This window comes from Drosophila mojavensis, unplaced genomic scaffold (assembly GCF_018153725.1).
Source record: "Drosophila mojavensis isolate 15081-1352.22 unplaced genomic scaffold, ASM1815372v1 contig_74, whole genome shotgun sequence".
In the NCBI taxonomy this organism is placed as follows: domain Eukaryota; kingdom Metazoa; phylum Arthropoda; class Insecta; order Diptera; family Drosophilidae; genus Drosophila; species Drosophila mojavensis.
The window spans coordinates 3,706,528-3,721,462 of record NW_025318899.1 but is presented as its reverse complement, the minus strand read 5'-3'; the positions used below and the strand labels follow the sequence as shown (position 1 = coordinate 3,721,462).

General features: G+C 39.0%; 1 protein-coding gene across 7 annotated transcripts in view; it reads right to left on the bottom strand.

Moving 5' to 3' along the window:
* LOC6581344 (band 7 protein AGAP004871) overlaps positions 1-14,585 on the bottom strand; it is a 42,551-nt gene extending 27,966 nt beyond the window's left edge. The window contains exons 1-3 of one of the 7 annotated variants that reach the window (XM_044009531.1): positions 14,488-14,585; positions 6,279-6,378; positions 5,469-5,480 (exon numbers count right to left, since the gene is read on the bottom strand). In XM_044009531.1, coding sequence (XP_043865466.1) covers positions 5,469-5,480; positions 6,279-6,378; positions 14,488-14,496 — 121 coding nt within the window. In that variant the 5' untranslated portion in view covers positions 14,497-14,585. Of the gene's footprint in view, positions 1-5,468; positions 5,481-6,270; positions 6,379-13,261; positions 13,839-14,487 lie in introns of those variants that run through there. The other 6 variants (XM_044009533.1, XM_032731918.2, XM_044009532.1 and 3 more) reach the window with 6 other exon arrangements.
* Positions 14,586-14,935: the final 350 nt, after the last annotated feature.

The following is a 14,935-nucleotide window of genomic DNA, read 5'->3' as shown; positions in this document are numbered from 1 at the left end:
ATGCACTGTCGCAAAAAAGCGGAAGACAGCCTCTCGGTTATGTTAAATGCCAAAAGCAGCTTTTGTGTCTTTCTATCAACCTCGAGCTAGATACGATGTGGTGTACCTATATGCACCTATATATATGTATATGTATATGTATATCTACTCGTCTATCTATACGATACGATAGATGAGAATGGCATAAGCCACATTAACTGAGAGCCGAGCAACTGTAATTGTAAGCGAACCTTGCGGCATGCCGCATCGCCCGCTTCGGCATGCTTCATTATGTTCGACTTGGACTTGGTCACAAAAGTCAAGTAAAAGCCAGGCCAAGTTGCAGGTGGCTGGTGGCAGGTGGCTGGTGGCAGGTGGCAAGAGGCAAGTAGGCCATTTTGTGCATGTTCTTAGGACACACAGAGCTGAAAGTATTTTGACTTTCAACCGGTTGCTCCCGTGGGCAGGCACAGCAAGTGAAAGTCATGCAAAGACTCTTGACTCTATTTCTCTCCCTTTCTTAGTCTCTCTTACTCTCCCTGACTGTCTTGGTCTCTCTTTCGTTGTTGGCATTTACATGCTTGCATAAGCCTGAATATTTCATAATACGCCACTGCAATCCACCTCTGTATACATTTGAGAGCCCGCTGTCGACTCGTTATCGTTGTGCCTGCTCAAAAATTGAATTGTAAATATTTAAGTAGCAGCGTTTTTATTTTATTCTTTAGCAGGCGTTGAGTGAACTTGAGAAACTTAGTGTAAATAACAAGGTATTTATTTAAGTGGCACCTGGGCATACAATTGTTAAAGTTAAATTGCTTATAGACCCATTTCAATATTAAAGTAGACTACCTAGACGTAGGCTGAAGACATTATTGAGATAATGAAAGAGGAAGGGAGAAAGTGAAAGAGAGAGACGGAGATGGAGCTGGAGATAGTAAGGAGAGTGAATACAGATAGACAAAGAAATGGAAAGCGATACAGATGTAGTGAATGAGAGACAGAGATAATGCATTAGAGGGTAAAGATAACGAGAGAAAGAAAGAGAGACAGACAGAGAAAAGGAAGAGAAAGATAAGAAAGATAAGGAAAGAGAGAGAGAGAGAGAGAGAGAGGAGAGAGAAACGAGAGAGAAAGACAAATATAACGAAAGAGAAAGAGAGAGATAATACAGATATAGTGTATGACAACGATAGAGAGTTGAAGAGAGAGAGAGAGAGAGAGAGAGAGAGAGAGAGAGAGAGAGAGGTAACCAGAGAGACAGAGCGAGACAAAGATATTGTATAAAGAAAGAGAGGGAGACAGAGAGAACCCGAGATAGAGAATTAGAGACTGAGAGACACATTTTTCTCTTTAAATAATTATTTGTTTCAATAATATTTATTTATTTTCAATAACACATTAAAATATAAAAATTAGCATTCAAGAGTTCTCATTTCGAACTATAATGAATGCAGTATAATGAATTAATATTTATTGCCATTAAACATAATTTAATTTATTTAAAATTCAATAAAAACCCACTCATTAAAACAGAGAAACCTTTTTATAAACCATTGAGAGAAAGACAAATGTAGAAATGTAAATAACAACACATTGTCCGCAGCTCCATTACATTAAGGATAACGAGCAAAAAATGCACGTGGAATTAGAATAAATTACTTTAATTAGTTGTTTGTGCTGTGGCCATTTACCGGACAGCTGGACAACAGGACGGCCGGATTGCCTGTCTGCTAGCCGGCAAAGGCTAAGTGCCACCAGTCGTTAAGCCAGCACCACCTCAGCCACCTGAATCACCTGAGTTTCCATTTTATTTGTCCATTTCTGCTGAATGCATTTGCCAATAAACTGCGCAGTCTTTATTGGCACAATCTTATTGGATATGGCGCTGTCCAGTGTTGACCTATGCTTGCCATGGCAACAAGTTGCACGTTAACGTGGACGGCACAGCCGATACACAGCTACAGCTACAGCTATAGACACTGCTATGGCTATGGCTATGACTGTGCAGCTCTGTGTAATATACGTCAGTCTAGGAGTAATTACGTATACGCCCTGTTGCACCGAGGCGCCACTTGTGCCCATTTTGGTGCTCAACAACGACGCCTTTTGTGCGTCAAATTAACAACTTCCGCATGAGGCCACATGCCACTTGCACCCAAATGCGTCATTCTCTATGCTTTGCTCCATTGTGTTCAGACGGAGACAGATACAGACAAACGGACAGACGAACGGACAGACGGCCGGTTGGCAGAGCAGACATAGATAGTGGCGCAGGCCACTTTGGCCATATTGTCAACGCTTGGCCAGCTGCCAGCTGAAGACGTTGACTAACACTGGCAGAGCCTATTATTGCGCTATAATGGCAGCTAAAATGGCAGCAGCTTAGCAAACTGAACTCAACGCGGCTCGACTCTAGACGGCAGACTGCAGTCTGCCTCTGAAATAGGACATTAATTAATAAGGGCTTTCAAGCCGGCATTTAAAACAAGCCGCGCATTAATCAAAGCAAAATCTTTTCAGCTGAAAAGTTTTACAAGAAGGCAAAACATCTAAGAGAATATATTAAAAATATTTAAATACATACAAGTTTATTTTAAACTTATTTTTATAAATCTAAATGCCAACTAAAGCATAAGAGAATATTTTAAATATTTTTATTTATATTTAGACTACGTGTAGATACTTAAATGCCATTTAAATACTTTTTTCATTTTGAATGCCATTCAAATACCTCTTGCATTGAGCAATTGCAATTGCTTCAATCGATTCTTCCCTCAGACTTCACTTTTGTAACACTTCAAAATTTCTTCAAACTCCATTTATATCTAAATCGCAACTTTCGAGCAGCCAAAAGTTGTGAACAATTTGTGTGCCTGAAGCCTGCTTCAAATTTAAAGTATTTGCCAAGTGAGAGCCACTGCCAAAAAAGTGTCGAAATAAACGACTAGAACATACCATATAAATAGTAGTAGAAATACAAAAAAAAAAAAAAAAAAAAAAAAAATGACTAAAATATGATATTATATATCTTTATATATTGCTAACTTAAAGACTAAAGTTAATAGCCAAAACATATTTTCAAGATTTAGATAACCCTGCAAATTTATTCAGAAAATATTTTGTTAAGAAACTCTGAATAGTTTTCCGGTTTATCCTCCAGAAATAATAAATTCATTATTCTTTCTCTTGCCTTTTTCCACACACAACCATTTTCATATATTATTTTAGCACTTACTTCTTGTCTAGCCTTTAACAAGTTTTTATTGCTGGGTATTAGGCAAAATCAAATATAATAAAATATTCGAATCTAAGCATGACATAAAAGATAAAACATGACTGTCGTTTATTTTAGAAATTCATAAGCGACTGCCCAGCCAGACCAGATATTTGCTGGCACATCTCGAGAATGAGATAGAGAGAGAGAGAGAGACAGAGGGAGAGTGGGAAAGCTAAACGGAAGACTAAGTGAAAAAACCGACGAAAAGTTTTGCAGCTAAATGCAAGTATTATACAGTGTGTGCTTGATTGTTTTTTTTTTCTATTTTTTTTTTTTTCCATTTTGTATTTGAGGCTTAGCCGCTTTTCTTAAGTTTTGCCAAGGCTCTGCCCCCTTGAGTCAGTCGGTGCATTGAACTAGACGCTGTGCTGTGCCATCTAGCTGTTCCTTCTTGGTGCTCGATTGGTTGGCAGCCAACGCCACGGGCCGAGCCTTGGCTGCGCTTTGTGTTTGTCTTTGCGGCCGCAGTTGACAGAGTAAAGCAAAGCGAGAGATAGATAGAGTGAGAGAGGGTGGGCGAGAGGTTAGCGGGTCAACAAAGTGGAACGTGGAACGAGCGCCGTGCAACGTCTCACAATTTTAATTTCTTTTATTTTGGCCATCTGTTTGTTGGCCTGTGTTTTGTTTAGCCTGCAATTTATTTGTTTTACTTTTGGTTTCGTTGCGTTCGCTGCGAAATGAGTGGACAAGAGTATCAGCTGCCAACTGCCAACTGCCAGCTGCTAGAATCCAACTTGATGCTAAATTAGAGACCTAAATAGGCGAACGGATGGGGCATTGGGAGCTGAGGTAAGGGCGAGGCCCAAGGGACAGGCTTTAATTACCTAATGATGAAAAATGCTCGAACATTCTGTTCTGCATTGTCAGCTTTGTGATACCCTGGCATAAACTTGTCAACGGAGTTGATTGGTTAGTCAGGGAAAGAGCGAAAAGAGAAATGAGCAGTGGAAAATGAAATGAAGACTGACAGGTGGACAAAGAAAAACAGAAATGAAATATTAATTGAGAGAGACCGAGAAAATGAAGAACATAAACATGATGGGAGAGGAGGGTGAAAAGAAAGCGAGAGAGAAAGCTTGAGGGTGGGATCATAAGAATAGGACAGAAAGATTCAAGAATTATGTGTATGAGAAGGCCAGTAACAGAGAAAGAGAACTCTCTGGAGATTTAGAGAGAAAGAGAGGCAGACAGACAAAGAGAGTGAGAGAGAGGGAGAGAGAGAGGGAGAGAGAGAGAACGACTGAGGGAGTTAAAAAGAGAGAGAGAGAGAGAGAGGTCAGATGGAAAGAGTTAGATCACCAGATAGAAGATAGATAAGAAGCAAGACAGAGAGAGAAAGGGATAGAGACGCGAGAAAGTGAGGGAAGCAGGAGAGACAGCGAGAGATTAACAATTTAAAGTCAGGGGATCAAGCCTCTTTCCGCTAAAGGAACAATAAGAGATGTGGGAATATAAAGATAACGCAAAATAAAATCAACCCACTTACATATACATACATATACGAAATACAGGGTATCTCCAGGCTATGCTTGACTCAATCGCACTGCTTATCTACGCTTTTATTTGCAGGTCGCACTGGTCATTAAAGTCGAGTACAGATGATGGTTTATGTGGGTTCTGTTATTACGAGCAACTGGAAAGCGTCAAATGAAGATGTCGCTTGTCCGCCTCTGTGTGTGGACAAACTTATCATGATATAGTCATCGCTTCGGCCTAGGGCCAAGGAAGATACACACAGCAAGAAAGAGATAGAGAGAGAGAGAGAGAGAGAGAGAAAGGGAGACAGACTCAACCCAGCTGAAACAAACATCAAGTATACGCCTCAGAGCACAGTTAAGCAAGCAAACTCTCTGCGCTCGCTCGGCCGCAAGACGCAACTTTATGGTTGCAAAGCACTTAGCAAATGTTAGCCTAATGTGTTGTATACACACACACACATCCTCTCTCACACACATACATACACAACGTTTGCACAGAGAACATGATTTAGTTATGTAAATGCACTTTGTAACTTGGATTTGGGCTAAACTAATTCAATTGCAAATCAAAAACGCAATAGGAAATCAAATGAATATTGCAAATTCATTGAATATTTATACTTACAGTCTGCGAATACATGCACACACACACATGTATTCATTGTGTAATTTACGAAATTAAATGCAAAATATTTATAGTATTTAAATTTAAATTAGTTTTTAGGACTCACCAAGTCTACGTACTACAGATGAGCGAGAGAGTTGTGAGAGAGAAGCGGTTGTTTTTTTTTTATTTTGGTTAGTTGGTTAGTTGTTATTTTTAGTTGGTTGATGATGCGTTTTTGTTATTTGTTTGTTATGCAAATTTGTACAGAGAGCGTTTTCCAAATTCGGCGAATTTGTTGGGCAAGCAACATGAAATGTTTACGTTTGAAGTTAGTTGAAATTATTTATTTATATTGCATATATATGTATATATATATATATATATATATGTATATATATATCTATTTGTAATGCAATATTAGAAAACTAAAACTAAGTCTCTAATGCATGCAGGCGGTGCATGCTAGGCATGTGTGAGAGGGCACGACGGGAAGGGAATGAGCGGGGGGCTGGGGGAGCATGTGTACTACGTCTAAGCGAAATGTGAAATGCTATTTATTTGCCGACTGCTGCGACTGCGGAATTAAACTATGTCAACTGCAAAGCCAGTAGGTCAGGGATAGTTAAATACTCCCATGCAAAGAAGCCAAAATGCAGCGCAGCGCAGCAGCCGCAGCAGAAGCAGTTACCTTTTCTATATATATGTTGGCTCTTTGGGGGGTGTTGGGTTTGCCTTTTTTTTTTTTTTTTTTTTGGTGAGGTTGGCTGTTTTTCGTTTTTCTTGAGCGGTACGGGGTTCGGGTGTTCTACACACAACATACACATGACCATACATACACATATATATACACATATATATATTTTGTATTAAAATATATATTTGTATATATATTTGTATGTATATATATATAAACATTGAGAACTGACACACTTACTTTTCATGATGCGATTTCGGTATTCATCGTCGCGCTGCATGGTAACGCTGCCGCCACCGTTGGAGACCATCGAGCTCACTTGTTCCATGGGCACAATATCCTGAAAGTGATCATAAAAGAACTTGTATGAGTTGACAGTCGAGATGCGATGAGCAGTTGCTACTGTTTTCTTAATTATATGTGCCTGTATTTGTTTGTATTAATTACTCCGTATTTCATTACGAGACTCCCATTTATATTTCCTTTACGCTTCAAAAATTCCACAACACAAATATACCCTGTTCATAACTTTTCGCTGGGTACAATAATAACTTTGATATATCTTTTCACAAAACATATATGAGTTTTCATTTGAAAAACTTTTGGCTGCTGTGCACAAATTTGTCCGAGTTTGTTACGAAGTTGAGCACTGTCCGCTGCCACTGGCAAGTTATGGAAACTTAATTAGCAGCGTGTACGGCAGCCAAATTGCATTTATCCAGAAAACATGGACACACCTCATGCGCTCGATGGTGGATGGCATGTCAGACGGTCTGTATATTTCGTATTTTATGGCTGCACTTTTTGTTTTGAATACTCTCGCAAAAAGGCATTGAGAATTGTTGATGTGGAATGCGTGTTAGCCTTTATGGGAGATATATGTATGTATGTATATAAAAAGTTAATAAACTTATTTCAATGTGACTGAGCGCAGCCATGGGGATTGAATTCACTCTGAACTTGTACAGGGAATGTAGAGTTTATAGCTCTGCGTATACAGCTATCGTATACTGAAGAGAACGAACTTTTTTTTTTCTTAATTTTTTTGTGTAGCTCTGAAAGGCATTTTAAATAAGGAAGCTTTTATTTTTAAAAATCTTCCAAATTTACTTGCGAAACTTTAATGCAATATTTTTTTATTATTGTTAAATGAAAAAATCGAATTACTTTTAATAATAATATATATATTTTTTTTTTATTAAATTTTTTTCTTATTTTTATTATTTTATTAAATATTTGTTATTATTTTATTATTTATTTTTTATTTATTATTTATTATTTATTATTTATTATTTATTATTTATTTATTTTATTATTTATTATTTTTTTTTTTCAAAGATTCTGATTGGTTTTATTTCATAAGCATCTGCATCAAAACAAGATATAAAAGAAATTTATGAATATTGCAAATCCAAATATGTGATTTGATTTCTGATTTGCAATATCAACTAACTCCCGTTCAAATCGATTCACCAGCTAATAAGCCCAGCATTAAGCCCTGGCTCATCTGCTCTATATGCACTGCCATCACAAAAGGATATTTAATCTTCGGTAAAGATTTGCTCTACTGTGGTTTACTTTTTCTTTGATTGTACACTTTATGAATCCACTTGTTCAGCCCACACATTCACTCAGCGCTTCATGCTGTTCGCTGCGGTTGTTTCACCCAAAAAATATGAAGTAGATAAATTGTTTTTTTTTTTTTTTTTTTTTTTTTTTTGTCTTTGTTCCCTTTGCACTTTTCATATTGTGCCAACAAAAGCATTTGCCGTATGCGGTTTTTAAATGCTGGCACTACCGCACGTCAACCATCCCCACCCGCCTCCGCTCGACGCCCACGTCCACGCTTTTGGCTTCGGCTTTGCAGTGCCTGCAGCAGCGTAAACATCAGGAGCAGCTGCTGCTGTCATTGCTGCGCTTACCCGTCGAGCTGTGATATTTTTCAATGTTTATTGTTTGCATTCAGTTGCCACATTTTCGCCCTCAACCATCCCGATGTCCCGCTCTCTCGCTCCCTTTATCCCTATCCCTATCTCTCTCTTCCTCTCGCAGCCTGTTTGCCCCACTCATTGGGGGCATTGAGTAAAATGGATTATTTTCTGTGCGCTCGTCGACATTTATTAATGAAATTTGCAGTGAGCCGAATTGGCCATTGTCCTGCTGGATTAGTTCTGTAATAAACGCATTTTGCCCAGCTAAACGTTGAGCCAATGTGGGAATTAGCAGATAAAACTGTTTTGTGTGAAGAAGACTAGCGAGTTGAGCTCAACCAACGGGTCAGCAGACACGAAATGTGAATAAAACCAGCTGCAGTCTCTACGTATTTTGCGGCAAATGATTGATTCTGTGCTGATAAACTGTTGATATATTTGCAGTTCACTCTGGCTCGACTCTCATTTCATTGAGCATTGCGCATTCGTGAGGTAGAGGCAGGAAAGTAATATGCTTTTAGCTGATGGTTTGGCAGTGCTTAAATATATGTGAGCTTGGATTGGCAAAATCAAGTCTGATATGCATTCACCCAAAAATCTTGTGCCTGGGGAACCTTCATAAGAGACTAGAATTTGGGAGCTATGATAGAATTTTCAGCTCTGGTCACTTTTATGGAACTCTTACATATTGTATATTTGTGTATTTGATCAGGGATCTCACATCTTCGATTACAATTTTTGCAATGGATTGTCACAATTCTAATCAATTGCCAGAGACAATTTCAATTGGCAAAACTCATAAGAATTGACGACAAAACAGTTTATGGACTGTAAATTTCAATATATTTATTGAAATTCAATCTTTGCCCATCGATCAACTTCAACTGCACTTAAAAGTGTAAATACAAATATGAATTGATTGATGTGACTGAATTTCAATTGGTTAAATGGAAGAGAGAGAGAGATAGCTTAACCTCAGCAGAAATCTAAATAAAACCAGCAAAAACAAATTAACTTCTTCCAGCTAATATATCTATCTACAATAATTTCCATAGTACAAATACTCAACTATTCAAAACACTCTCAATTTTCTCTTTATTTGCCATTCATGAATCATATTCATGCGTTGTCTCCATAATGAAGCAATAAAATTGCAAATTTCTATAAATTTCTATAAATTTTGCAATTCAATGGCGAATGCCGCAAATGCCGAAAGCCAAAGCAAATAGCATAAATAAATGCAAAACATGCAGACAGTAAATAGCCAAATGCTTTTCGCCCATAAATCAGAGGCCAACAATGCGCAGCAGCGAAACACAAATCGAATGATTTATTTTTGATTATTACTCTCTCTTTTTCTCTCTTTTTATTTTGTGTCTGGCCACTGGGCTATCGCCTTCATCTTTCAGCTGGAACACGCCGAATTGACAATAACTTTCTGTTTAATCTGTCGCAGCGGCAATGCGGGCTGTCAAAATGAGCATCACGTATACGCCATGTAAAATGCGCAATTCAATTTTGATCTAAACACGCATTATGCAGCATATTACACATACGCAACGTGCTCAGAAGAGAGAGAGAGAGAGAGAGAGAGAGAGGGCGCGTGTGTATAAGAAGCCGAATTTAAGAGGCATGCTTTGCCTCTTTACGCCTGCCTAACATATTAACGACTTTTGCATATTGAAAATGTTTTTTTGGCTGCTCAGAATGTGACAAAGTTCTCAACGACCATTTGCCTGCCTCAGTGCCATGCGAGCTGTCACAGTTTCTGGCTGCATGCCAACTGCCATGAAGTACACTACATCTACATGTGTGAGCGACTCTATGTGTGTGTGTGTGTGTGTCTGAGTGTGTGTCTCATACAGGTAGCTGTAGACGAGGCTTCAATTAAAATGTCCACACAAATTGCTTTTCTGTTTGCATATAAACAGAGCAGCAACAGAGCATAGCTAGCACAGCCAGACGCTGATGGCTGCCAACAAATCTATGTATACCTTTGCCACCTGTAATGCTGATGGTGGTGATGATGATGATGATGGTGATGATAATGATGATGCTGATGTGGCTGATGTTCAATAAATTTGCGAATTTATGTGGCCTAAACAGCAAAACTTGAGCAGAATTTATAGCGCTACATTTGAGTTTCAATTAGCCCACAAATGGCAAATGGCTACACGGCAAAAAAAATGAGAGTGAATGCTACTAGGTCTATAAATGAAGTCTATAATAATCAGGTTGTATTTGAATGTTATATATATTTTCGACAAACTCAATACCTATTTTTAAAATAATTAATTAATTAAAGTAGTTTCAGTAAAAAAAAAAAATAAAGTTAATATAAAAGCTAATAGCATAAGCCATAATTCTCATGTAGTCAGCATAATAAATGAACAAATTCATAAATAATTTATTTGTCATATGTTGGTAGCTTAAATACGCATTTATAGCCTCATTGTAGCACAGTGTACAAGCTCATTAAATTAATTTACATAGTTAACACTATTTGTTGTAGTATTTATAGAGACACGTGTACTAAGTCTGAGCAGACATATTAGAGTTTAGCCTTGATAGTCTACTTAGTGCAAGGAAGTTGAGCACTAGGAATTCATATTCCATATACCCTATAACAATCAATATTCCCATTAATTATTCACAGCATTTCTCTCAGTGCTGGGGCACTTGTTAGCCAAGCTCTGAGCTATGCCATATGTTCAGCTTAACTTTATGAAGTCAGTTAGTAAAATGTTTTTTAAAGTTTTAATTTAGTGTTGGGTAGGGGGCCTCGCGGTTGTAATTCGATTGCTTGCTTTTTCTCTGGATGGTTGGGGCAGCTACTTTGTAATGTAAATTAACGGTTAAATTGTGTAAATTGCGACTGTGGCGAGCGCAACGAGCGCAGCTGACAGAGCCGAGCAGAAGGGAAGGCATAGAAAAGGTGGGGCCAGAAGCCGGGCTGTCTGTTGCCCCACACAGCTGTAAGCCAAACAAAGGCTCACAGGGCACACACATACACACATACACACACATATATATACACAGATATATATACGCACACATTATGTTTGGATTAGTGCGAGTGAAAGTTTATAGCTTGTTGTATTGAATAATTAACTTTTATTGATCGCGATTGCGCGCACACACACACACACACACACACAAAGGCTACACAGGGCCACACACACACATAGCGCTAGTAGATGCGCCTCACAAGTTTATTAGTTTGCAGGCATTGTTTGCACGCCAGTTAGCTGGGCATAAAAGGCTTGTGAATGGCCATTGTTAAAAAGCATTCCCTGATTAAGTATATACAGACATATATATACACACACACATATATATATATATATAAACCCATATATACACACACATATGCACATACTTATATCTTGTTGATTTAGTTGTCTGCGGCTAATAAAGTTAACGTGCGCGCTAAACTGTTTGTTGGCCCTGACTTGCTGTAGGTTTAGGCCCTCTCATGCCTCGGGTCGCAAGTGCGCTAATTAGCTTTTAAGCTGTCGGCTGTTGTCCTAACTCTCAGCGGCTTTTGCCTTTGGCATGCTTAGATATCGACGGACAGATTGTAAGATTTGGCTATGAGTGACATGAACTACTTTGGGGATTTGTCCTTATGGCATCTAATGCAAATAATCAATAGAGTTTAATTAGTTTTTGATTAGTTTGCGAAGCGTTTAACCAGGTTCGATAAACACCGAACTGATTGAGTAGAACATGTGCAAATAAATACAATTAGTAGTGTGACGGAGCAAAATACGTTGAAAGCAATTTGAGGGGAATATTAAGGAGTTTAACTGGGTTCGAAATGTGATGAACTGATTGATTAGAATATATATAAATAAATATAAAAGTAACTTGCTCAAAGCGAGAGCGACTTAGTATGAAAGTCTTAACGTTTAACAGTTATTTGTGAGCTGTTTTTGATATATCAGGTGATATATCTATCCATTAACTAAGGAAATAATGGGAACTACTAAAAATGCAAAAAAAAACAAAAAAAAACTATTTAACATTTCTATAAATATATGTTATGGTCTACATATATTTTCTTGTCTAATAGTTCTTATCTAATAGTTTGTTGTAAATTAAATAATTTGTATAACGGCTGAGCACATTGTAAAATATTTTACTCGAATATATAAAATATATTTCAAGATCTTTGTTTGAAATATCTCTGCTCTTATTAAGGTATATAGAAGGGTTAGCCAAGCTGACTGTATAAGCGCACAAGTATAATCTGAGCTGTCATCTGTCTATGTCTATGTCTAACTAAAGAGTTCTTATAGTAATTTCATATACATACTATAAATAATCCTAAAAAGAGCTATTAAAGTGCAACAAGAGTAAATAATAGAGCTAAAAGTTTAAACATGACTGTAAGTAAATCTCTGTCTAGGGAATTTTTGCTTGAAGCAATGACTGTAATGAACTTTAAACTTTGTATTTCGAGCTGTTGAGCTCGAAGCAAAAGCCTTTGCTTACCGCAAATTGATTATAAACTCAAATCACTGATGCAATGTCGATAGCAAACAAAGGCCGAGCCAAGGGCTAGGCACTGTTGAAACTAGCTGAAGGTTTGTGCTCTGTCATGTTCATTCATGAGTTGATTTTGCTTAAGTATATGGAGAGGTTAGCTTAAAAAGGTGCAATTCCTTATATTCCACTCTAGCTTCTTTGTGCTAGTCAAGGAAAATGAACTGAGCTCAGGTAAACCAAGAAAAGTTTGAGCTACAATTGGGAATTAGTTTCTTAAGCCTGTGCTGATGTAAGCTTTCCGCTGCTGGCTGAGCCGAGCGAGCACAGCGAATGCCAGCTCGAGCGTGGCTCAGCAAAAGTTGCCAAATATTTGACTAAAACTTGCATTAAAAGTGCGCCGCGAAAGCCGTAAAGCAAATGCTGCTGCTGCAAACTGATTAAATATCCGGCCTACATTCGCCTCAAAGCGCGTTTATATGAGTTCTTGTTAGAGGGAAATGTAATTTGAAGAACAAAACAAACAGCGCGAAGCGACGGCTTAAGCTGGGCCGGGATAAAAGGACGACAGGACGGCAGGACGACAGGATGTCGAGCAGGTGGCTGTGCGAAACAAAAGCCGCTCCAGTTTAGCTATTTGCTATTTGCCTCAGTGGCACAGCTGGATACGCGCGACAGGAGTGACTATTGTGCCTCGCCTGGCATGGCAATGCGATTACCCGCAGCGAAATGGTTGCAGCATATGCTGAAATGTAGAAGGGAAGAAGCAGCAGCCAGATAGATGAAGCCCCATTCGCCACTTACCTCGTAACGTGTGTCGATTTCTGGCAATTTCTCGAGAAATTCTTCAACCATCTTTTGTTGCACGTGCGAGCAGCAAATCAGTTAAGCACACACACACAGATGCACACACACATAGGTGTGTGTGAAGGTCGAAAGTGTTAGGTAGATTAATTCGTAATTAAAGCTGAAACACCTGTTGTGATTTTTGTCCTCTATTGCTCTACTTGCACTTGATCAAAATTCGTCGGTTTCTGTTTTTATTCAATTTGCACTCTCTGTTATTGTTTTGTCTTCGCCTCTGATTGTCTTTGCCAGGTTTATTGTATTTTGTGTGTGTTTGTGTGTTTTTTTTTTTTTCGTTTTTTGGTCACTTGGCACTTGATTTCAGGCGCTATTTTTAGCTCACACACACATACACACACAGAGATACATATGTGTATATTGAGAGAGACGTGTGAAGATAGCGTCTTATGAACAAGTACGTTCTTTCGATATGCTGTGTGTGCGAGAGATTTTGTTGATGATGATGATGGCAACCAAACGCTGCCCGTTCACCGTTCAGCACTAACAACAAACTGCAGAAAAACAAAACATTTTATAGCCAGGCCGAGGCGACGTGCCGCACGAAGCGACCAGCCCGAGCATCAGCTTGTACTAAAATGCCACAACAGCAACAACAACAACAGCGGCAAAGATGACAAAATTGAGCAAAACTGGCCAAACAGAAGTTCGACAGCTGCCGACGAGCACACAGCAGCCGAGATAAGAGAAGCAGCAACAGCAGCAGCAGGAGCAGAAGCTGCGGCCGCAACATTTTGTAGCATACTTTTGAGCGCCGGCGCGCTTCTCGCAGGGGCAACGACTCCTGCGCTGCTACGGCTGCTACTGCTGGCACTGGTGATGCTGCTGCTGCTACTGGAATGTGTACAAGCCATTCGAACTTCACAACTTGACACACATTTCAAGTTTCAATAGCGAGCTTTTCGCGTAAACAGCATCCACGCACCGTTTTCCGAGTAGAGTTTGTGCCATGTGGAACGTAATTGTTGCTGCAGCTGAAGTTTGTGTTGCCTGACTGCACTTGTAAATAATTTGCAGCTAACGAAGGCGGCGACAACATACTTCAAGCATTTGCTGTTGTTCTGTGCCACTTGCTTTGTCTTGCTTTGTTTAAGCCCCAGCTAAAACAGCTAAAACAAATACGCAGCAGCAAGAACAACACTAAAAGTAAATCTCAATTGGCTTACCGAACCCATTTTGCTGGCAACTAGTCGACGAAAACAAGCAATCCAACGGCAGCAATTCAACAAGCCTTGTCCTGTTTCAGATGTCCACACGCGCTGACCAGTGAGCGCACACTGAACCACGCTGGACATGCAACAATTTGCGGCAAATAGACAGACATTGTCATTAGCGCTGTGAAAAGGCCAAAGGACGTCACACTCTAACAATTGTGGGCGTGTGGGGCCTATCACAGTCAAATAGACGGGGAAACAAAAAAACTAAAAGCAAACCTTTGGTGCATGCACTCCAAATCGTGGGCTTAAAATAAATATACATGCGGCCAATGTCAAAGTTCGAGTGTTTGTTCAACGTGGCGTATTGAAAAGATAAGCTAATATTTTTTGCATGTCCTTGAGTGCAGCTGTTTTGATTTCAAGCGCTGTTTTAATAATTCACAAACTGTGTCATTTT